Raw genomic sequence first — 24,645 nt, forward strand, 5'->3', positions numbered from 1 at the left:
TGCTAGTGTAAACTCTAATGTGAGCGCATCTAAAGAATGGACCCATCTGGTTTCCTATAAAAATCTAAAATACAAAAAAAGATCAACACTTAGTTTGAAAGATATTAGGCCTTTGGCTTTTAGATTTATTGTTTTGGGAAGCCAAGGTATTCTTCAAACCTAATTCATGCCATGAAGAATATCATTACTCTGAGGTGAATGAAGCTTAAGCAGGGCAAGGACAAAAAGAAGGCTAAATTAGCAGGTAGGAAAGGAAGGAAAAGGAGAAATAGGATGTGGGAAAATGTGTGTCTCTTTCAGTGTAGAAGAATAGACAGATTGTCCACATTAAAAATTTTCTCTTTGTCTTATTTTTTTCTTATTTGTTAAGAGGTATGTAGGCCTGGGAAATATAGGCATGCAACTTAGGATGATATTTTTAAAGTATGTATTTATGAAAGTTTGCTCTTCCTACTCTAGGTCCATATAACCTTTATTTTTTTTTTTGTACCTAAATGTGTCTTATTTTACAGCTGATGGAAAGGTAGAGAAAAATACATTGCTCGATTATATAAAAGCTTTTCCTGGTAAGTGAGAATCTCAACCAGAAAGCAAGTAAAACTAAGATCTACAGACTTTGCTTTAGCTTTTAAAAGACCTTATCATTATATAATAATTATTGAGTTTATTATCCCATTAGCCTGTACATCTACTTTAGATGCAACTACATCCAGTGTGACAATTTATAGTTCTCCAAAACTGAAGAAATTTCTAAAATCTATTTGCTCTCCAGAGCTCTAGTTATTATCTTACATAATTCATCAGATTCAATATATATATGCTATATATATTGAGTGTATATATATATATATAGCCACTACATATTTGTGTATATATATATATATATACATATATCCTTCCTGCAAACTATATAAAGAACCCCTAGGATGAGATTGGAGGAATATATTCTATTCCTAACTTCCACAATAAATTTCTGTTGTGGAATGTGTTCAACATGTACCATAGGTAGCCCTAAACAGTTTTTGGTTTTCTTTTTTTTTTTAATTATTGTGCTGTGGGCTGTGTATTTGTCTCATCATTTGGTGTGTGAATATAGCCAGTCGGTTCCTATTTTTATCCCTATTCCTTCTTCCCTAAGGTGGAAAGTGTTGCATTTCTAAAATGCAAAGCATCCTGGAAAACTTGGGTTACGAGCTGGAGGATGAGGAAGTTAAGGACCTGAAAAATCGCCTGCCACCTGACGGTGAGTTTGTGGCTCCACCTTCAGGGAAAGTGAGCTCCTCTAATAAAACCTCCAAATGTATTCATGTGGGAAAAAATGTATCCTCTCAGATCATTATTGTTTAAATCCGTAATCTGTTAAAATAGTGACACCCCTGCATGACTACATTCCTAGGTACCAACTAGAAATTGACAGACCTAAGAAGCAGGTAGAGAAAGGAAACAAAGGAAAGTAAAGTTAAAGGAAAAAATTTTAAATTGGTCAGGATAAAAAAAAAAAAAAAAAGGAAAAACACCATAAATTCTAACTAGACTAAAAGAAGGAGCTATAATGGCAGAAAAGACAAGAGATCACTTTTCCAAATCTGTATGTGTTTTGAAGATTATCTTCAGGTGGGAGGTATTTTCACTGGTCCTGCTTCTATCTGGGACTTTCTCCCACACTGTCTGGATACACGTGCCCCACGCTTCTTGCTCCCCTTTCTGGGAGAATTCTTAGGCTTGTCTGGCTTTGGTTCTTACAACACAGCAGGCCGGCTATTGGAAACCTCTCTTCTGGTTTCCAAAAGGTGGAGCTACAGCTCCAGTTTGCGGTTTCTCCCTTGTCCCCAGCTGCTGGCGTGTGTCCTGTTTACTCTCACCGCCACCCTCAGGAGCCCGCACAAGGAGCTTGCTGCAGAGTTGGGAGGCGGGAAGGGCTTAGCACTCAGGGTGTTGGAGGTGCCCACCCCGGCCAGGTGTGGGGTCCCTCGAGTGAGGTTCTCCCAGCAGCTCATGGACAGGCTTCTCTACTGAGTCCTGAAGGCAGTCAGCAGAAACCACACCCATTGAATGCTCTTTAATATTATCTGCCTATTCCTGACCTTCTTCCTTTCTCCAGTCACGGAGGTCCCACCTCAACCCTTGGGGTGCTGCAGGAGAGAAACTGGCTTCTCGAGCAGCGTTCCGCACAGCTGGGGTGGCTGGACGACCGCTCACAGCTCTCCCTTCCCCCACGGGAGAGACTGCCACCAGCTAGGGCAGCCCTGCGCTGCGTGACCTTGAGGGTGGGGCCACACTGACAGGATTCCTCTTACCCTCTCCATTGCATCCAAACTCCAGTGGAGTGCTGGACCCTCTCCTCAGGAAAGGGGGACCTTCACAAAGTCCCACTTACTGTGGGTGTCTGCCCAGGTCATCACTCTTCTGGATTTTCTTAACCACAGAAAGGCTGTGGCTGATTCGCAAGTTCCTGCTGGTTCTGCCGCCTGTACCAAGGTCTGTCTACCTCTTACCCAATACCCATGTGGGCAGATTCCTACTGGGTTCCTTGGCATATGGTGCTGGATCCCACAACTCCCACAGAGGTACTTTTGTTCATGGACAGATGCTCAATTTGGTTGTTAGAAAGGGGGACAGGGGCGCCTGGGTGGCTCAGTCCGTTGAGTGTCCAGCTTCAGCTCAGATCGTGATCTTGCGGTTTGTGGGCTTGAGCCCCGCATCAGGCTCTGTGCTCACAGCTCAGAGCCTGGAGCCTGCCTCAGATTCTGTGTCTCCCTCTCTCTCTACCTCTCCCCTGCTCATGCTATCTCTCTCTCTCTCTCTCTCTCTCTCTCTCTCTCTCTCTCTCTCTCTCTCTCTCAAAAATAAATGAAAGACATTTTTTAAAAAATTTTTTAAAAAGGGGACAAAAAGGAGGCTCACCTTGTCCTACCATGATGCTGACATTATTCCTCAATAATTATAAAGTATTAAATGCCTACCATATACACAAACAATATGTGGCACTTGAAATATGTTATCAGTAGTCCTCAAAATAACTCTAAAAAATAAGTAGTAATCCTAGTTTCTCTGACATGGAAATTGAGAGTCAGTCACAGAAATTAATTGCCTTAACGAAAGCCACATGGCTGCTACGTGGCAGAATGGGGATGTCAACCCAATAGAAGCTTATCTAGGTTTATATAACTTCAAAGATTTGCCATTTGTACTAAATGATACTGCCTTGGATAAGAGAGAAGCGGGGCTACATAGATGGAGGTAGGAATGATACCCTCGGGGGCTGTGTGATATGGCCCTAGAAACAAGGATTTTCAACCAGAAAGTACACAGATGAGAGATTCAGAAAAGAGTGGAAATCTTGGTGGCTGTGGAATTGGAAGCTTAAAGAATGTGCTGAGTAAGGGTTGCGTGTGGAAATAGCCACCTACAACATTTTAGGTAGGTAAACACATTGATGTTACAGTATACATTGCTTTTAAATCCTGTAATGGTAAGGCGGCCAAACATCAGTATACTCCCAGATTCCAGAGTAGAATAAGCCAAGTGGAAAGCACAACCAGCGATGCTATTAAACCTTTCTAGCACTGCTGGTATTTACCCAATGAATGCAAAAATACTAATTCAAAGGGATATGTGGCCCCTGATGTTTATAGATACATTGTCAACAATAGCCAAATTATGGAAAAAGCCCAATGTGCATCACCTGGTAAATGGATATGTACAATGGACTACTACTCAGCCATGAAAGGATGAAATATTGCCATTTGCAATGATACAGATGGAGTAGAGGATATTAGGCTAGGCAAAATAAGTCAGAGAAAGACAAATACCATATGATTTCACTTGTGTAGAATTTAAGAGCCAAAACAAAGGATCACAGGGGAGAAAAAATAGAGGGGAAAACCAAGAAACACTCTTAACTATAGAGAACAAACTGATGGTTACCAAAGGGGAGGTGGATGGGAGAATGGGTGAAATAGGTGATGGGAACTAAGGAGTACACTTGTAGTGATGAGCACAGGGTGATGTGTAGAAGTGTCGAATCAATAGATTGTATACATGAAACTAAAAAAAAATAAAAAATTAAAAAAACTTCCTAGCACTTCTATATGTAGAATTTTATATTTTATACTGCAACTTCTTCTTTGCTATATATTTATCATATTTAAAATTTTATTCTTGGGGCACCTGGGTGGCTCAGTCGATTAAGCATCTGGCTTTGGCTCAGGTCATGATCTCAGGGTTCATGGGTTCGAGCCCCGTGTCGGGTTCTGTGCTGACAGCTCAGAGCCTGGAGCCTGCTGCAAATTCTGTGTCTCCCTCTCTCTCTGCTCCTCCCCACTCATGCTCTGTTTCTCTCTGGGTCAATAATAAATAAACATAAAAATAAATAAGTAAAAATAAAATTTTATTCTTGGGGCGCCTGTATGGCTGTCAGTTGGGCATCTTATTTTGGCTCAGGTCATGATCTTGCACTTTGTGAATTGCAACTCAGAACCTGGAGGCTGCTTCGGATTCTGTGTCCCCTGCCCCCCCCCGCCCCTCCCCCGCTCATGCTCACGCTCTCTCTCTCTCAAAAAATTAATAAACATTAAAAATTTTTAGTAAAATAAAATAAAATTCTGTTCTTCAATTCCATGCTCTTCTGGAGTAAACCTATAAATTTCAGTGTTTTCTTCCACAATATGAGGTCTTTATAATGTTTTCTGGGTCTGAGTCATTATGGCTGGGTCTCATGTTTACATTATTTTGCAGATACAAAGGTTAAGCTGAATGTACTCATGGAAAATGTAAAGCCATTCACAGGTGAGTGTAAGCTTATAGGAAAAACTCACTATAAATAGCAACATTCTGATGCTTTTCTGTTATGCTTCTAAACATTTTATTCCTATAATACTGACATTATTAGTCTGCTTGGTATATTAATGGTACCTTTTATGCAATGATCCAGAATAGCTTTGAGTTATATGCTTTTTAAACAAAACTACTGAATTTTTATCTCTATGTAAAATATGCTGTGTTCTCTGGAACATTAAAAAAAAATGCATATCACTTCCACCATTAAAACAGCCAAAAATCTATATTACCACAATAATTGGCATGATAAAACATTGGTATAAATCTTTTTCTGAATAACTTATACAGGGAAATAATAGTAATATAGATGCTATCTTTATAGAATTATTTATATAGTCCTTTATATAAGTGGTTCTAGTCTCCTATACAACTCCCATTTCAGTGTTGATTTATCTCATTTTTATTAGAGCATTAAAAGAGTTTTTTTCCTCTCTAGAATTAGGAGATTTAGTTCTGTTTCTGACATTCCTTTAGAGTCTTGACTCAGTTTTGACCAACCCCGCTCTTGATTCTGCAATTAAACTTAGATGAAATTCATAATTTAGAATCATTCATCACCCTTAAATTTTTCGTCAGTCATAATTTTCATCTTTTCAAAGGAACCAAGATTAATGTTGATGAAGTAAATGACGTTTTGAAAAACATAGGGATAGAACTCACCCCTAAGGAGCGCTGGCGGCTGCTGGAAACCCTGCCATTTACTTGTGAGCATTTCTGATACTGATTTGGCCTTTAGGAGAACGTAGTTTGAGTGTATATATTATTGGGGTAGGTGGGGAATCATTAAACATTTATTACATATATATTTCTATTCAATGCATTTATTGAGCACTTCTTCAATTATGGGATTTAAGACAAAAATCCTTGCCCTCACAGAGGCTACCAAAGAGGATGGAGCTTACTCGATTGGGATTTAGCTTGAGGACTTCATAAAGAAATTAAGATTTTTAAATTGATAAATTTTAATTTAGTATATTAACTTTGAAACAACCCTAAAGCATAAAGAGAAAGAAGGGGGTGGGGGAGAAGAAAGGAAGTCAGGTTAAAAAGTGTCAAATCAAAGAGATGGAAAGTTTCAGAACGGTAAAATGGATACATTTAAAACCTTCCTCTACTCCTTTTATTCTTTTTTATTTAATAGACATGTACTTTTTTAAATGTTTTTTATTGTTGAGAGGGGAAAGGGGGAGAAAAAAAGGGGGTACAAGATCTGAAGCAGCCTACACGCTGACAGAGAGAGCCTGATGCAGGCCGCAAGCTCATGAACTGCAGGATCATGATTTGAGGGGCACCTGGGCAGCTCAGTCAGTTGAGCGCATCCGACTTCACCTCAGGTTGTGATCTTGTAGTTTGTGAGTTCAAACCCCGTGCTGACAGCTCGGAGCCTGGGGCCTGCTTCAGATTCTGTCTCCTTCTCTCTCTGCCCCTCCCCTACTTGTTCTCTGTCTCTCTCTGCCTCTCAAAAATAAATGTATAAAAACAATTTTTAAAAAATCATGATTTGAGCCCAAGTTGAACACTTTAGCCAAGCCACCCAGGTGCCCCTTCCTTTCCTTTTTCTTAAAGCTACGGAAGAGAAGGATGTGTGGATAAGAAACTAGATAAATCTGTAAGGCAAAGCCTGTAACATTATTGTCTTTATGAAATAGACTGTACTCTTGTTATGAGTTGCTGTATCGCTTTCTCTAAGTTATCAATTATGACTTCTCTTATAGCTGATGGCAAAGTCTACCGCAATCGGTTGCTAGATGGATTAAAGACTTTCCAAGGTGAGTGATAAGCTTAGTGATAACAATAGCTTATTTCTCTTGATTATAATGCCAGGTACTGTCCTAAATACTTTGTCTAGTAACTCACTTAATTATCACAAAACCCCTATGAGATACATACTTAAATTAACACTATTCTACAAATGGGAGGTGTTAACCAACTCACTTGCCTAAGGTCACACAGTTTGAACTTAGGAAGAAGATTTGAACCCATATTCCTAACCACTCTGTTATTAACCTTTTTATTCCCCTGTATGACTTATAATTCAAGTTCAGGTCACCACTAAGTTGGCAGAAATAGTTTACTGTTATAATAGCAGGTTTGAAACTCAGCAACCAGAATTGTGGCTATTGTCTCTGACATATTCCTCCATTATGTTTTTTTTAATTTTTTTATGTTTATTTATTTTTGAGAGAGAGAGAGAGAGAAAGCACGAGTGGGAGAGGGGCCGAGAGAGAGGGAGACACAGAATCTGAAGCAGGCTCCAGGCTCTGAGCAGTCAGCACAGAGCCTGATGCAGGGCTCGAACTCACAAACACTGAGATCTTGACCTGAGCTGAAGTCAGACACTTAACCACCTGAGCCACCCAGGGGCCCCCTATTCCTCCCTTATGAATAATAATGAAGAATGAATAAGAAATTTCATTTCTTTTCCTTGCTTTAGATGTCTATAACAAATTTCAGCAGGGTATCTTACAGCATATGAAAGGCAGATGTTCTTTTCTTCACATTTCCTGTCCCTGTCCCCCTCCACCTTAGTTTTAGGTTTTCCTTAAACATCTGCATTGCAACTTTGTTTTTCTCTCCCAACCCCATTGGGGTTTGGTGCACAGACTTAACTAGAACTCTTTTAATATTAGGCATAATTTCAATTTTTATTCTGCCTCTTTCTTTATTAAGGAGGGAGAATTTTAGAAAATAAACTAGAACCCATTCTGGAAGATTTGAACTATAACCTTGAAAATAAAGAAGTCAAAGATCTACGGAATCACTTGAAAGTTGATGGTGAGTATTTCATTTACCACTTACCACTTCCTTTCAGGAAAATCTTTGACATCTTCTCATGAAATCTGAGTATTCTTATTTAATTTCCCTTAGAAAGTTAAAAGCACTTGTAGAGTTATAATCCTCAAGTACAAGAAATAGGACTTCTCATCATCATTCTCAATATTGTGAGAGGATCGGTAGGGTGCTGGTAGATTTCAGTCAGCCAGGAAAAACACAACAGCACTTCAGAGGAAAACAAAAGAAGTTATTGAAATAGATGTTAGAAAAGGTCAGAGATTGACAAAACCAAATGAGGGGGTAAAAAAAGGTTTGGAATTGCCTGACAAGTAATGTACAAACCAGAGGTGATCATATTCTGATTGAACAAATACAAATGTCAGGTTGGGTTGAAATAGAGGCTCAGTGATAATCTGACTTTAGCCCAGTAATATGGCACCAGAGAGGTATTTTAAGTGAAAAGGATCAAACAGAAAAAAATTAAAGACCTGATTTAGCATGTTAAAACACCTTCTTTAGAATTCTAGAAGGTTGCTGGATATTAAAAAAAAAATTAAAAATCAGCAAATTTCCTCTATGCAAGGAATGACAGCTTAGAAAATGTCATGGAAGAAAGGGCTCCTATTCCGAACAGCAATACATATTTTGTTTATATATGATTTATGATTTGTATTTCAGATAATGGAAGGATTTCACTGAAACCCTTTATGAATACAGCAAATTTATTTTCTGGTGAGTGAGAAAAGATGAAAAATCAAGATCCTTTGTTGTATATACATACCGTATTTTGATTATATATCCCAGTATTCCGAAACTATACACAAGCCTTATTTCACTAATATACTGATGGCATGTTTGTTTTTAAGAATGTAGATGGACTTTTTATTACCTATGGTTTTCAAATTATCATTTTGTTAAGAAGTGTATTTTATTACAGACTAGTTGGCTAGTCTCCATTTTTTAGAGTATTAATAAAGGCATTCTTTGGCAAGGCCTAAAGGAAACATGTTACCTTTTAACCCCTCTTGTGACCAGTTAGACAAGCCTCCCTGTATCCTTGTTCTTCTGAAGTCACATCTCTAGCAAGTTGAGATGCTGCGGTGTTGTTATAATTCTCTTAAATTTGAATTGCTGTGCATGAAAATGTTCACATATCGCATTTCCCATCTTTTTAAAGGTGGCAAAATTAATGCCAGTGACACACAACTTTACCTGGAAAATGTAGGTATTGAATTAACAGTCACAGAAAGCCAGGACCTACTGAACATACTGCCATTGGATGGTAAGCATTTCAGGCATTGCTGTGGATTTCAGAGAATATTGGGATTCAGAGTTTTTGTATAAAATTCTAGGAGTATAGCTCTTTAAAATCCTATTTAAAAATTTAAAAGGGTGACATCAGCAACATGGCATGTAAGTGCAACTGGTAAAGACAGGCAGCCTCCGCACAGGGCCGTACAGCCAGCAAAATGGCGCACACCTCGCTCTCTCACTGCTGTCAGGCAAAAATCAGATGAGTGCTGACCCAGGCATGAGAGAGAACCTGCGAAAGTCTAGCCTTCCTGGAGGGAGACTCCAACCCACCATCAGAGAAAAAGAAATAAAGAAAAATATGAGCTCGGTCACAGTGGAGCCAGTAAGAGAAACCTCCCTGGCGCCACTCGCGCCAAGGAAATCATGCACAGGAGCGATGTATCGGCCCCAGCGACCTCTCCCACAGGGGAAAGGAAAGCAGTGAGTGAGTGCCTGGCTTCCGTAGCAGAGGAGGAACAAGGGAAGACCCATTTATTTCTCTCCACCAGCACCCAGCGGTCGAAGGCGGAACTCTGTGACTGGGAAAGAAGCAGACATGAATTTCAACTGGCAGTGTAGAAACTGTGCTCAGCCGGAAGGCCACCCATGAGCCTCTGGGAGTACCACACCCGGGGATCTCCCTATAGTGCTCAGGCGGCCCCAGTGCCCAAGGGCTAAACCCACACCTCCCCTAGTTCAGCTGCCAGCTCATTGTGCATTTGTGACAACTGTATCTTCTAGACCGAGCTCCAGTAGTAAGCATGCGCAGAAAACAAGCCGTCATGGGAGACAAGGGAGAAACCATAAACTTGAGCTAGAGCGCCATCTGGTGGAAAACAAGTTTTCGATAGCCAACTTGGTGAATTCTAAAGACCAGGAAATACATAAAAGCTTAAAATGTGGCCGCAAAGCCATTCCAACAAGTATAGGGTAACATCTCTTTGTGGTCCTAATTTACATTTCCCTGAGATATCACCTTACACCGCTCAGAATGACTAGGGTACAAAAGACATGAAATAACTAGTAGTGGCAAGGATGTGGGAAAAAAGGAACCTTCATTCACTGTTTGTGGGGATGTAAATTGGTGCAGCCATTGCGGAATACAGTATGGAGGTTTCTCAAAAAGTTAAAAACAGAAATACCATGTGATCCAATAATTCTACTACTGGGTATTTACTCAAAGAAAACAAAAACACCAATTTGAAAAGATATGTGCACCTCTATGTTTATTACAGCGTTATTTACAACTGCCAAGATATGGAAGCAGCCCAAGTGTCCAATGATAGGTGAATGGATAAAGAAGTTTGGTGCTATGGCAATGGAATATTACTCAGCCATAAAAAAGGATGAGATCTTTCCATCTGCAACAACATGAATGGGCCTAGAGGGTATTATGCTAAGTGAAATAGGCAGAGAAAGACAAATACCATATTATTTCATTCATATATGAATCTAAAAAAATAAAGATTAAACAAACATAAAGCAGAATCAGACCCATAAATAAGGGGACAAACTGATGGTTGCTGCAGGGGTAGGGAGAGTGGAAGTTGGGCAAAATGCAAATAGGAGATACAGATGTCCAGCTATAAAATGAACCCATCATGGAATAAAAGGTACAGCATAGGGAATGTAGTCAATGATATTGTCATAGTATTGCATAGTGACAGATGGTAGCTACGCTTTTAGTGAACATAGCATAAAATAGAGAGTTGTTGAATCACTAAAACTGAAACTAACGTAACATATTGACTATACTCAAATTTTAAAAAATATACTGGGAAATATTTAAATTTGGCCACAAAGTGAACAAGAAGAGTGGAGGAAGCATACCTTCACAAAGACAAAGGAAAAACTCATAATAGCAACACCATAGAATATAACACCCCATCTGAAGACAACAGGCAAAGAACTAAGGAGGTGTCTGCTCCTTCAAATGCAAAAGCAGCAACACATGACTACAGGGAATATTTAAAATCAAGGAAGTATGGCATCATAAAAAGAAAATTATTACTCTCCAGCAACTGAGCTCAAAGACATGCATATTTAGATCTAACAGATAAAGAATTCAGGATAATTGATTTGAAGAAAGTCAATGAGCTACAAGAAAACTCAGAAAGAAAACTCAAGGGAGGGGCGCCTGGGTGGCTCAGTCGGTTGAGTATCAGGTCATGATCTCACTATTTGTGGGTTTGAGCCCCGCATCAGGCTCTATGCAGACCGCTAGCTCAGAGCCTGGAGCCTGCTTCAGATTCTATGTCTCTTTCTCTCTCTGCCCCTCCCCTGTTCATGCTCTGTCTCTCTGTGTCTGTCAAAAATAAATAAATGTAAAAAAAATTTTTTTAGGGGTGCCTGGGTGGCTCAGTCAGCTAAGCCTCCGACTTCAGCTCAGGTCAGATCTCACGTTCATGGGTTCGAGCCCCGCATCAAGCTCTGTGCTAACAGCTCAGAGCCTGGAGCCTGCTACCAGTTCTGTGTCTCCTTCTCTCTCTGCCCCTCTCCCTCTCATGCTGTCTCTCTCTGCACAAAAAATAAATAAAACATTTAAAAATTTTTTTAATTTTTAATAAAAAGAAAATTCAATGAATTCAGGAATAAAATATAAGACAAAATGAGTTCTTTACCAAAGAAATTGAAATTATGAAAAAGAACCCAGCAGTAATTCTGGAGCTGAAGAGTTTAGTGAATGAGATGAAGAGTGCTACAGAGAACATCAGTAGCAGGGCATACAAAATGGAAGAAAGAATAAATTACTTAGAGGATAGAAATTTTGAAATAAAATAAAAGCAACAAATATTTTCTTTTTTTCCCTTTTGAAAAATTTAAATTCTAGTTAGCATAGAGATTCATATTGGATTCAGAGGTAGAATTTAGCCATTCATCACTTACATATCACACCAAGTGCTCATGATAATGAGTGCCCCGCTTAATGCCCATCCTCCATTGAGTCCATCCCCTCCCTCCCTCCATCAACCCTCAGTTTCTTCTCTCTCTTTAAACATTTCTTACAGCTTGTTTCCCTCTCTTTCTCCCCCTCCCATATGTCCATCTCTTTGTTAAATTCCACCTACGAGTTAATTCCATCTGTTAAATTCCACCTACGAGTGAAAATCATATGGTATTTATCTTTCTCTGACCGACTTATTTAGCTTAGCATAATACACTCTAGCTCCATCCGTGTCATTCCTATGACAAGATTTCATTCTTTTGATGGCTGAGTAATATTCCATTGTATGTATACCACATCTTCTTTATCCTTATCAATTGATGGACATTGGGCTATTTCCATAGTTTTGCTGTAGTTGATAATGCTGCTATAAACATCAAGGTGCTTGTATCCCTTCAAAACTGTTTTTTTTTTATGTTTGTTTATTTTTGAGAGAGAGAACAGGGAAGGGGCAGAGAGAGAGGGAGACAGAGGATCTGAAGCCGGCTCTGTGCTGACAGCAGAGAGTCTGATGTAGGCTCAAACTCATGAACCATGAGATCATGACCTGGGCCAAAGTTGGACACTTAGCCAACTGAACCACCCAGGTGCTCCTTGAAACTGTATTTTTGTATCCTTTAGGTAAATACCTAGTAGTGCAATTGCTGGATAATAGGGTAGTTCTATTTTTAACTTTTTGCAGAACCTCCATATTGTCCTCCAGAATGGCTGCACCAGTTTATATTCCCATCAAGAGTGCAAGAGGGAAAAGCAAAGATTTCAAAAGAGCGAAGAAAGCCTATGTGATCTACAGAATTCCATCAAAAGGCAAATATTAGAATAATCAGTTCCCAGAGGAAAAAAGGGAAAAGGAAGCAGAGAACAGAGAAATAATAGTTGAGAACCCCCCAAGCCTGGGGAAAGATTTGGACATCCAAGTCCACCAAGCTAATAATAGATCACACTATTACCTCAATGCAAAAAAACTTTATCTAAGACACATTATATTGAACTGTAAAAAAAACCAATAGTATTAACTAGCTTTTTTGTGATAATCACTTCACAGTCTACACAAATATCAAATTATTATGTTGTAAAACTGAAATTAATATAATGTTATATCAATTATATCTCAATTTTTAAAAATCAATGATAAAATATCCAGAAAAGAGCAGGAATAAACAAATATAACCTAGGGGGGGAAAACCCACTATATGCTATCAACAGATTTCTCAGCAGAAACTCCACAGAGTTTAATCACAGATTTAAAGTACTGAAAGAGAAAACTTGTCAGCCAAGAATACTTTATTCAGCAATGTTATCCTTTACATATGAAGGAGGGATAAAGGCTTTCCCAGACAAAAGCTGAGGGAGTTCACCACTAACAGACCTGTCTGGCCAAGAAATGCTGAATGGAGTTATTTAAGCTGAAATGAAAAGACACTATCCAGTGACCTGAAAACATACACATGTATGCAACATACTGGCAAAGGTGAAAAATATACAGTTAGACTTAAAAAAGAAAAAACTCTAATTCTATAATAGAATGGTGTGTCAATCACTCAACTATAGCATAAAGGTTGAAAGAAGAGTAGTAAAAATAACTACAGCTACTATAAATTATTAACAAATACACATATTAAAAATAGGTCAATTGTGGCATCAGTGTTGTAAAACTGAGAAATATAAGGATAGAGCCATTGTAGGTGATTGAAGTAAGTTGCTATAAACCTAAAGTGGAGTGCTTTATCTATATTTTATGTAAACCATATGGTGTCACAACAAAGCAAAAACCTGGATTAAATTTACAAAAGATAAAAAGAGGGGAACCAGAAGATAACACCACCAAACCTCACCAATTCACAAAGGTAGGCAGAAACAGGAGGGGGAAAGAAACAATAGAACTACAGAACAGCAATGAATAAAATGGCATTAATAAGTTCTTACATACCAATAACTACTCTAAATGTAAATGGATTGAATTCACCAATCAAAAGTGATTGGATAAAAGGATACGGGTATGCTATTTCGAAGGGGCACAGGCACCCCAATGTTTATAGCAGCACTGTCAACAATAGCCACAGTATGGAAAGAGCCCAAATGTCCATCAATGGATGAATGGATACACACACACACACACACACACACACACACACACACACACAGTGGAGTATTACTTGGCAGTCAAAAAGAATGAAATCTTACCATGTAGCCTTTGCAGCTACATGGATAGAACTAGAGGGTATTATGGTAAACAAACTTACTCAGAGAAAGATAAATATCATATGACTTCATTAATATGAGGACTTTAAGACACAGAACAGATGAACATAAAGGAAGGGAAGCAAAAATCACATAAAAAACAGGGAGGGGGACAAAACATAAGAGACTCTTAAATATGGAGAACAAACAGGGTTACTGGAAGGGTTGTGGGAGGGGGGATGGGCTAAATGGGTAGGGGGCATTAAGGGATCTACTCCTGAAATAATTGTTGTACTGTATGATAACTAACTTGGATGTAAATTTAAAAAATAAGTCAAAATTTTAAAAAGTGATTGGATGAATAAAAATAAGATCTAACTATATGCTGCCTACAAGAAACTCACTTCAGCTTTAAGGAGACACCTAGGCTTAAAGTAAAGAGATTGAAAAAAAGACATTTAATGTGAGTGGAAGCCAAAAGAAATAGGGACAGCTATGATTATATCAGACAAACTAGACTTTAAACCCAAACTGGTAACAAGAGACAAAGAAAGTCATTTAATAATGATAAACGGGTAAAATCATCAAAAAGATATAACAATCATAAATATATACAAACTCACCATCATAGCATCCAAATATACTACGTAAATGCTAACAGAGGGAAAATAGACAGCAGTACAATAATAGTAGGGAGCTTGAATGCCCTGTTTTCAACAGTGAAATAAGTATTATCCAAAGACAATGGTATGAATCTAGAAGTCAACAACATGAAGAAAGTGGAAAATCTACAAATATGTGGAAACTAAACAACACACTCTTGGCAAATCAATGAGTTGAAGATATCAAAGGGAGGGGCGCCTAGGTGGCTCAGTCGGTTAAGCATCCGACTTCGGCTCAGGTCATGATCTCACAGTCCATGGGTTCAAGCCCCGCGTCAGGCTCTGTGCTGACAGCTCTGAGCCTGGAGCCTGCTCATATTCTGTCTCCTTCTCTCTCTGCCCCTCCCCCCACTCACTCTCTGCTCTGTCTCTCAAAATAAAATAAAGACATTTTAAAAAATTAAAAAATCAAAGGGAAATCAAAGAATACCTTGAAACAAATCAAAATGGAAATACAGCATATCAAAACCTATGGGATGCTTTAAAAGTAGTTCTGTTAGAGAAGTTTAGAGTGATAAACGAATATGTCAGGAAATTAGAAAGATCACATATAAGCAACCTAACTTTATACCTAAAAGAACTAGAAAAAAGAAGAAGAAGAAGAAGAAGAAGAAGAAGAAGAAGAAGAAGAAGAAGAAAAAGAAGAAGAAGAACTGTTAAGCTTGAATTAGTGAAAGGAAGAAATAAAAAAAAATAAGAGTGGAAATAAATGAAATAGAGATGAGAGACCTGCATCCTTACAGTTCAGCGTCTGACTTTCGCTCAGATCATGATCTTGCGGTTTGTGGGTTCGAGTCCTGCGTCAGGCTCTGTGCCGACAGCTAGCTCAGAGCCTGGAGTCTGCTTCGGATTCTGTGTCTCCCTCTCTCTCTCTGCCCTTTCCCTGCTCAAGCTCTGTCTCTTTCTCTCTCTCAAAAAAAAAAAAAACATTAAAAAAAATTAAAAATGAAATAGAGATGAAAAAACAACAAAAATGGTAAGTAAAACTAAGAGCTGATTTTTTTAACAAACAAAATTGACAAACTTTTAGTGAGCTTTAAGAAAAGAAGACAAACAAAAAAAATCAGAAATGAAAGAAAAGAAATTACAACTGACACTATAGAAATATATGAAATCATAATAAACTACTAGGAACAAATTAGATAACAGAAATAGATAATTACCAAAAACAATCTATGAAGACCGAATCAAGAAGAATGGAAAATTGAACAGACTAATAATGAGTAAAGAGATTGATTCAGCAATGAAAAATTTCCCAACCCAGAAAACTTAAGGTCAAGATGGTTTCACTGGCAAATACTACTAAAAGTTTAAAGAATTAACGCCACTCCTTCTTGGGGTGCTTGGGTAGTTCAGTTGGTTAAGTGGCAAACTCTTGATTTCAGCTCAGGTCATGAGATGGAGCCCTATGTCAGGCTCTGCACTGAGCATGGAGCCTGCTTGAGATTCTCTTTCCCTCCCCTGCCCCTCTCCTGCTTGTTTCTTTAAAAAAAAAAAAAAAAAGTTTAAAAAAATGTTAAAGAATTAATGCCACAACTCAAACTCTGCCAAAAAGGTTGAAGAGGAAGGAATGTTTCCAAAATCATTCTACAAGGCCGGCATCATCCTGCTACAAAAATGAAAACTCTATACCCATATCCCTGATGAACAAAATCCTCAGCAATACATTAACATGCTAAATTTAAGAACTTACTAAAAGGATTATACACCATAACCAAGTGGAATTTATCCCTGGAATGCAAATATGGCTCAATATATGCAAATTAATACATGCGATACACTAATAGACTGAAAGATAAAACCATATGATCATCTTAATTAAGATGCAGAAGAAGCATCTGACCAAACACAAAATCCTTTCATGATAAAAACCTCAACAGATTTGGTATAAGAGGAATATACCTCAGCATAATAAAGGCCACGGGCAACAAACCCACAGCAATTATACTTAAAGGTAGAAAACGGAAAGCTTTTCCTTTGAGATTAGGAACAAGACAAGGGTGTTCATTCTCAACACTCTTGTTCAACATAATCCTGTACACACTAGCTAAAGCAGTCAGGCATGACAAAGAAAGAAAGGACATACAAATCAGGAAGGAAGAAGTAAAATTGTCACTAATTGCAAATGATATGATTTTATACATTGAAGATCTCAAAGGCTCAACTAAAAAAACTATTGGGTATAATCAATTAATTCAGTAAAGCTGCAGAATATAAAATCAATATACACAAATCAGTTGCATTTCTAAACACTAACAGTGAAACATCTGAAAAAAAATAATAATAAACTTACCCCAGGAGCGCCTGGCTGGCTTGGCCAGTAGAGCACGTGACTCTTGATCTCAGAATCTTGAGTTCAAGCCCCATGTAAGGCATAGAGTTTACTTTTAAAAAAATAATGAATGAATGAATTAATTAAAACCTATCCCATTCACAGTAGCATCACAAACAATAAAATACCTAAAAGTAAAAATAACCAAGGAAGTGAAAGTTTTGTAGAATGAATTCTATAAGACCTTGATGAAAGAAATCAAAGAGGCGTAAACAATTGGAAGGACATCCTATGTTCATAGATTGAAAGAGTTAATGTTAAAATTCCCATGCTCCTCAAAGCTGTCTCTAGATTCAGTGCAATGCTTATAAAAATTCCATGGTATGTTTCACAGAAATAGAAAATACAATCCTAAATATTGTGTGGAACCACAAAAAAATCCTGAATGGCCAAAGCAATCATGAGAAAGAACAAAATCTGAGGCATCTCACTTCCAGATTACAAAGTTATGCTAACTAAAACAGTATGGTACTGACATAAAAATAGACACATATACAAATGGAATAGAATAGAGAGCCCAGAACGAAACTCCCATATATACAGTCAATTAATATTTGATAAGGGAACCCAGAACATGGAATGAGTAAAGGATTATCTTTTCAACAAAAGATGTTGGGAAAACTGGAGAAATACATGCAAAAGACTAAAACTTGGATCAAAGACTTAAACATAAGACCCAATTTTTTTTCTTTTTTCAAAAAATGTTTAATGTTTATTTATTTTGAGAAAGAGAGCATGAGTAGGGAGGGGCAGAGACACACACACACAGAATTCAAAGCAGGCCTCAGGCTCTTTGCTGTCAGCACAGAGCCTGATGCTGAAGACCCAATTTGGTAAAATTCCTAGAAGAACACATAGAGAAAAAAGTCTTTGACATTGGTCCTAGCGATGATATTTTCAATATGACACCAAAAGCAAAAACAACAAAAATTTAATGAGTAGGACTACATAACACTTCTGCACTGCAAAAGAAACAACAAAATGAAAATGTAACCTACAGAATGGAAAAAAAAAACATTTGCAAGCCATGTATAGGATAAAAAGTTAATATTCAAAATATAAGGAACTCACACAACTCAATAACAAAAAACAATCAAACTTTTTAAAGGCAGAGTATTTAGGGGTGCTCGGTTAAATGTCCTACTTCAGCTCAGGTGATGATCTCGCAGTTCATGGGTTCAAGACCCATGTCAGGCTCTGTGCTGACACCTCATAGCCTGGAGCCTGCTTTAGATTCTGTCTACCTCTCTCTCTCTGCCCCACCTCTCCCCTCCATTTCCTTCCCCTCCCCTCCCCTCCCCTCCCCTCCCCTCCTCTTCTCTTCTCTTCTCTTTTCTCTCTCTCTCTCTCTTTCTCTCTCTCTCTCAAAGAAACATTAAAAAATGTTTTTAAGGCAGAGTATTTAAATAGACATTTTCCAAAGAAGACATACAGATGGCCAACAGGTACATGAAAAGGTGCTCAACATCATTCATCATCAAGGAAGTGCAAATCACAATCACAGTGAGATACCACCTCACACCTGTAAAAATGGCTGTCATCAGGAAGACAAGAGATAACAAGTGTTGGTGAGGATGTGGAAAAAAGGGAACCTTTGTATACTGTTGACGGGATTGTAAACTGGTTTGGCCACTATGGAGAAAAGTATGGGGGTTCCTCAAAAAATTTAAAAATAAAATTACAATACAATATACAATCCCACTTCTGGATATATATTCAAAAGCAATGAAAACAGGCTATCAAAGAGATGTATGCCCTCCCATGTTTATTGCAGCATTATTTATAGCAGCCAAGATATGGAGACAACTTAAGTGTCTATCAATGAGTGAATAAATAAAGATGTAGTGTGTTATATACAATGGAATACTATTCAGCCACGAGAAAAGAAAAAAAATCTTGCCATTTGCAACAAATGGGTAGACCTCGAGGACATTATGCTACATGAGATAGGTGAAGCAGAGAAAGGCAAATACTGATTGTATCTCATATATGTAAAACCTAAAAAAAAAACCTCCAAAAACAGACAGGGGAATGGTGGTGACCAGGGACTGGGAGGTAGGGGGAATGATGGAAGAATAGAGAGATGTTGTTTAAGGATACATACTTATAACTAGTACATAAATGAGTACTGGAGATCTAGGGTACAGTATGGTGATTATAGAAAACAAAACTGTATTATAAACATTAAAGTTGCTAAGTAGCCAGATCTTAATTTTACCCATCACAAAAAGAAATAATTTTTTGATGTGATAGAGGTATTAGCTAATGATACAATGGCAATCATCTTACAGTATAAATATATCAAATCATTATGTTGTATGCCCTAAACTTCACAATGCTGTATGTCAATTATAAATCAGGGTCAGGGTTTAAAAATTAGGAGAAAAATAAGTATAGAAAGAGATACTTCTCACATAAAATATTCTGTCCTTACCACTTAAATCTTAATTTGGGAGTAGTGTTCTCTTTGGGGTACTGCTGTTACAGATAAACATTTTTAAATGTTGGAACCAGCATCTTTAACAAGTCTAAAGCTAAAGATAGGGCAAAAGTGGTAAAACAGTTGTAGAAGGGAAAGGAGGGACACTTTAGCAAAACATAAAAGAAAAAAATCTGTTTTAACATGTTAGAGTTCTACCAAGAGTACATCAGAAGCAGAAAATAAATAGTTCCCTTGAGAATCCTAGTCATTTCTTTGCTTCCTTCCTCTTTGGATTAAAACTAGTAATAGCTTGTAAAAATGTACAAATAACTAACCAGTACTGTATTTCTCGGTTTCTACTTCTTAGTCAACCAAATTTGACCCTTATCTTACAGATAACAATAAGGTGTATAAAAATAGGTTGATGGATGGAGTGAAGACATACAGAGGTGAGTGGGAAGCATGCTGAGAAAGAGAAAACATCCTCAAACTTTTGCATTTACTTTTCTAAAATCTCTCTTATTTCTCAATGCTTAGATTAATAATTGTGTTACCCTATTTTTTTACTCTATTTTTTTAATGATCTGGCATTCTTAGTTGTACATAATCAAATATTTGGGAAAATAACCTACACTATTTTGTCACTATAGCAAATTTCAAGTCTGACCTAACAGTAAGAACTTTGTATATTGGTTGTCTCTTTGCTATAACTCATCAGTCTTGCCTCCTCTTCTCTTTCTTCTGGGTAAACTCATCTTAAAAATTGCAATGATAGTGTTTTCTGGAAAATTGACAAGGAGAATTTTCTCTTCTTAATCCTTAGCTAATTCTTTTGATCAGTCCAAGAACTTGATGGTAACATTGCTTTTTACTTTTTATTTGTGTTTCTTGATTTATATGACCAAGCATTTTTCCCTCTTTGGCATTAATACAAATTTATTTTGTTCTTATCTCTTTCTTTCCTTAGGAGGAAAAGTTAATGTCAATAAAATAGATGATGCTCTTGAAAATATGGGATTCCCACTTGAAGAGGAAGAAATTGAGGAACTGTGCAATCGCCTGCCAATTGATGGTGAGCATTTCAAGTACACAGTGCCCTGTAAGGAAATTTCTGTTTTTCTGTAGGAATATCTCAAACATACTGACTAATTTCATGGAAAAAGTCAGAACTTTATAGAGACCCAATCCTAAAGAATGGAAATATATTGTCTCTATATTAATCTTAAATAAAATATCAATAATTGCTTATATTGCTGCTTGCAGCACTCCTATGCCAGAGAATACCAAAATGAGATGACAGTCAGTGTTGGGATCAAGTAAACAAGTTAAAATATCAGGGCATCTGGGTGGCTCAGTCATTTGAGTGACCGACTTCAGTTCAGGTCATGATCTCGTGGTTTGTGGGTTTAAGCCCCATGTCAGGCTCTGTGTTGACAGCTCAGAGCCTGAAACCTGCTTCAGACCCTGTGTCCCCTTCTCTCTCTGCCCCTGCCCCACTCACACTCTGTCTCTCAAAAGTGAATAAATGTTAAAAAATAAATAAAATAAAACGAAACAAAACAGGGGCACCTGGGTGGCTCAGTCAGTTAAGCATCCGGCTTAACTGATTTTGGCTCAGGTCATGATCATGTGGTTTGTGAGATCAAGCCCCATGTTGGGCTCTGTACTGACAGTGCAGAGTCTGCTTAAGATTCTCTCTCTTCCTCTCTCTCTGTTCTTCTCCCCCCAAAATAAATAAATAAACATTTTAAAAAATAAAATGAAAACAATAAAGCAAATATTTCACAATAAAAGTGAAAAGAAATAAAGCAAAACAAAAAAGTATATTTGAGTGATAGGGAAAGAAAATCATAAAGGAATTTAGACAGCAACAAAAAGAAATGGGGAAGAGTGCTAGAAAATGTTAAATGTTATTTATACTATTGTAAAATATATATAGCTTATATCTAACAATCATATTAAAATTAATTCATAGGTATCAAACTTTACACAGAAATTACCTGCCCCCTTAAGACTATGATCAAATAAGTCTTAGGTGGAGCCTATGAATCTTAATTTTAAATAAGCAACCCCTACTACAGTTATTTTTTTTGAAATACCTAACCTTTATGATATAGAAAAAATATATATTAGTATATTTATCTGAGATTAAGCCTTTTGGCATGACTTTTAGCAATAGCCTTTGATCAAAGCTCTCTGTGTAACTGGTAGCATCTTGATCATCTTAACATCATTAGCATCTTGAAATGATTCTGTGGATTGACTAATAGTTTGCTAAACATCCTAGGAAGTGTTGGTTTACCTGAGTTTGTCTAATATGATCTGATCGTGCTTGAAATCAAACGTTGTCATAATGTTTGTCAAAAAAGTAGTCTCCTATTTCTTTTCTAATACTAATCCTTTTTCACAATTCTGTGTGTAACATATGAGCCAAACAAGATTATCAAACTCCTATTGGAATTGGAATATGGCCCCTCCCTAAATTATCTGGAGGGTAGTCTAGCTAAAATCTCAAAATAAATATTATTGCCTCTGCTCTGCAAAACAGGTTACCAAGAACTGAGTTTTAAAAATATAACCAAAGAAACAAAGGTACAATAATAAACCAAAAAAAAACCTCTAAGGAACAGAGAGATAGTAAGAGCACTTTAAGTAAATTTCTGTTTTAATTCAATGCTCTTTTGTTCAATCTGAAATTGTTTGTAACCCAGTAGTTGCTTTGACATCAGTAATTGCTGCCACAGAAGCAGAGACTTCATGTTGTTTGCTTTGTATTTCCAGCACTGAAAATAGAGCCTGGCATATAAGTAGGCATTTGGCAAATATTTGATGAGTTGAGAAATGAAAAAATCAGCCTGCATCAAGGTGCTGACTGAGATCGTCCATTTGGGGATACTGACAAGTCTTGGAACACCCTCAATTACTGGTAGCCCCTGAAAACAAAGATGACAGCTTAGATAACCACAAAGGTTTGAGAGACAATCAGGAACTCACACTAAGATGAACAAATAAGGTTTTTCTCCTATATGAGACCACTCTATCAAGACATTGATTGATGAATAAAGAAAATGTGTTTTTTATATATTCCATTATATAATGGAATATTATTCAGCCATAAAAAGAATGAAATCTTGCCATTTGCAACAACATGGATGGAGCTAGAGACTATAATGCTAAGTAAAATGTTACAGCAAAACAAATAGCATATGATTTCACTCATATGGAATTTAAGAAACAAAACAAATAAGCAAAGGGAAAAAATAAAAGAGAGAGACAAAGCAAGAAACAGACTCTTAATTATGGAGAACAAACTGATGGTCACCAGAGGGGAGGGTAGTAAGGGAAGATCAAGGTGTGCACTTGTTGTGATGAGCACGGGGTGATATATAGAAATACTGAATCACTATACTGTACACCTGAAACTTACACCTTAACTTACACCTGTACACCTTAACACTATTAACTATCTAATTTAAAACTAAAATTTAAAAGACTACAAGAGTTAGCTCTTTTATATAATGTACAGAAACCAACAGAGTCCAGGAAAATGAAGAAGCAAAGGAATGCATTCCAAACAAAAGGACAAGATAAAAGTCCAGAACCAGACCTCAATGAAATGAAGATAAGTGATTTACCTGATAAAGAGTTCAAAAATAATGATCATAAAGATGCTCCTTGATGTCAAGAGAACAAAATGAGAATTTCAGCAAAGAGATAGAAAACATAAGAAAGTACCAAAGAGAAATCAGAAAGCTGAAGAATAAAATAACTGAAAAATTCAGTAGAGGGGTTCAACATCAGACTCAATCAAATGGAAAAAACAATCAGCAAACTCAAATACAGCGTGGTGGAATTTGCCCAAACAAAAGAGTTATAAGAAAAAGAGTGAAAATAGCTTAAGGGATATATGGCACATCAAGAAGTGGACCAATATTCTCATTATAGGGATCCCCAAAGGAAGATAGAGAGAACAGGACACAAAGCTTATTCGAAGAAATAATGCCTGAAAACTTCCCCAACCTGAGAAAAGAAGCAGACATGAAGATTTAGGAAGCTCAGGTAGTTCCAAATAAGATAAATCAAAGCTAGCCACACTAAGATGCATTATATATTAAATTGTTAAAAGCAAGAAGGAAATCTTAAATATGGAAAGAAAAAAACAATTTGTTATATACACGGAAAACCCCATAAGACTATCCGCAGATCTTGGGGCACCTGGTTGGCTCAGTTGTTTGAACATCTGGTTTTGGCTCAGGCCATGATCTCACAGTTTGTGGGTTTGAGCCCTGTGCTGAGCTCCGTGCTGACTTAACTCAGAGCCTGGAGCCTGCTTAAGATCTGTATCTCCCTCTCTCTCTAACCTCCCCTGCTTGTGCTGTCTCTCTCTCTGTCTCTCAAAAATAAATTAAAAAAAAAAAAAAAAGACTATCAGCAGATCTTTCAGGAGAAACTTTGCAGGCCAAAGAGGAGTGACATTATATATGCCTCTCTATAAATGGCAAGAAAAAAGCTTGCCAACCAAGGATGCTGTACTTGGCAAAGCTGTCTTTCAGAACTGAAAGGGAGATAGTTCTCCAGACAAGCACAAGCTGAAGGAGTCCATCACCACTAGAGGAGCCTTGCAAGAAATGTTAAAGAAGCTTCTTCAAACTGAAATAAGAGGGTGCTTAATTGGTAACAGGAAAACATATGAAAATACAAATCTCACTGGCAAAAGTAAAAGTAGTTCATTTCATAATATTCCAATGTAATGGGGTATGTCACTTACTAAACGTATGGACATTAAAAAACAAAAGTACTAAAAATAACTATAATTATATTTTTAGTTAACAATTTGTTAATGGATACACAAGGTAAAGGATGTAAGTTGTGATAACAAAAACATAAAAGGGGGGGAGAATAAAAATGTATACCGTTGGTATGCATTTTTAGTTAAGTTCTCATAAGCTTAAAATAAAATACTATAAATATGTTTTATGTAAACTTCCTGGTAACCACAAAGCAAAAACCTGCAGTCAATACACAAAAGAGAAAGATAAAGGAATCTAAGCATGCCAATACAGAAAATAATCAAATTATAAAGGAAGAAATCAAGAGAAGAAAGTCCCAAAGGAATTAATGAACCAGCCAGAAAATGATGATTGACAAAATGGCAACAGGGCACAAACTCCCAGCTCTAAGATGATAAGGACAGAGG

At 37.3% G+C, this 24,645-nt stretch overlaps 1 protein-coding gene and 1 long non-coding RNA gene across 2 annotated transcripts in view; both read left to right on the forward strand.

Moving 5' to 3' along the window:
- The first annotated feature begins 516 nt into the window (after positions 1 to 516).
- Positions 517 to 4,789, forward strand: LOC115282949. The gene is made up of 3 exons (XR_003904817.1): positions 517 to 566; positions 1,139 to 1,243; positions 4,738 to 4,789. It is a non-coding gene; the product is annotated as an uncharacterized LOC115282949 (long non-coding RNA).
- Positions 4,790 to 6,538: 1,749 nt separating this feature from the next.
- The window catches only part of LOC115281647, a 30,043-nt gene continuing 11,936 nt past the window's right edge, over positions 6,539 to 24,645 (forward strand). The window contains exons 1-6 of the mRNA XM_029927066.1: positions 6,539 to 6,608; positions 7,510 to 7,614; positions 8,293 to 8,346; positions 8,792 to 8,896; positions 19,844 to 19,897; positions 20,416 to 20,520. Of these exons, the coding sequence (XP_029782926.1) occupies positions 6,539 to 6,608; positions 7,510 to 7,614; positions 8,293 to 8,346; positions 8,792 to 8,896; positions 19,844 to 19,897; positions 20,416 to 20,520 (493 nt within the window). The remainder of the gene's footprint in view (positions 6,609 to 7,509; positions 7,615 to 8,292; positions 8,347 to 8,791; positions 8,897 to 19,843; positions 19,898 to 20,415; positions 20,521 to 24,645) is intronic.

The sequence above is a fragment of the Suricata suricatta genome, chromosome 17, assembly GCF_006229205.1.
Source record: "Suricata suricatta isolate VVHF042 chromosome 17, meerkat_22Aug2017_6uvM2_HiC, whole genome shotgun sequence".
Lineage (NCBI taxonomy): Eukaryota > Metazoa > Chordata > Mammalia > Carnivora > Herpestidae > Suricata > Suricata suricatta.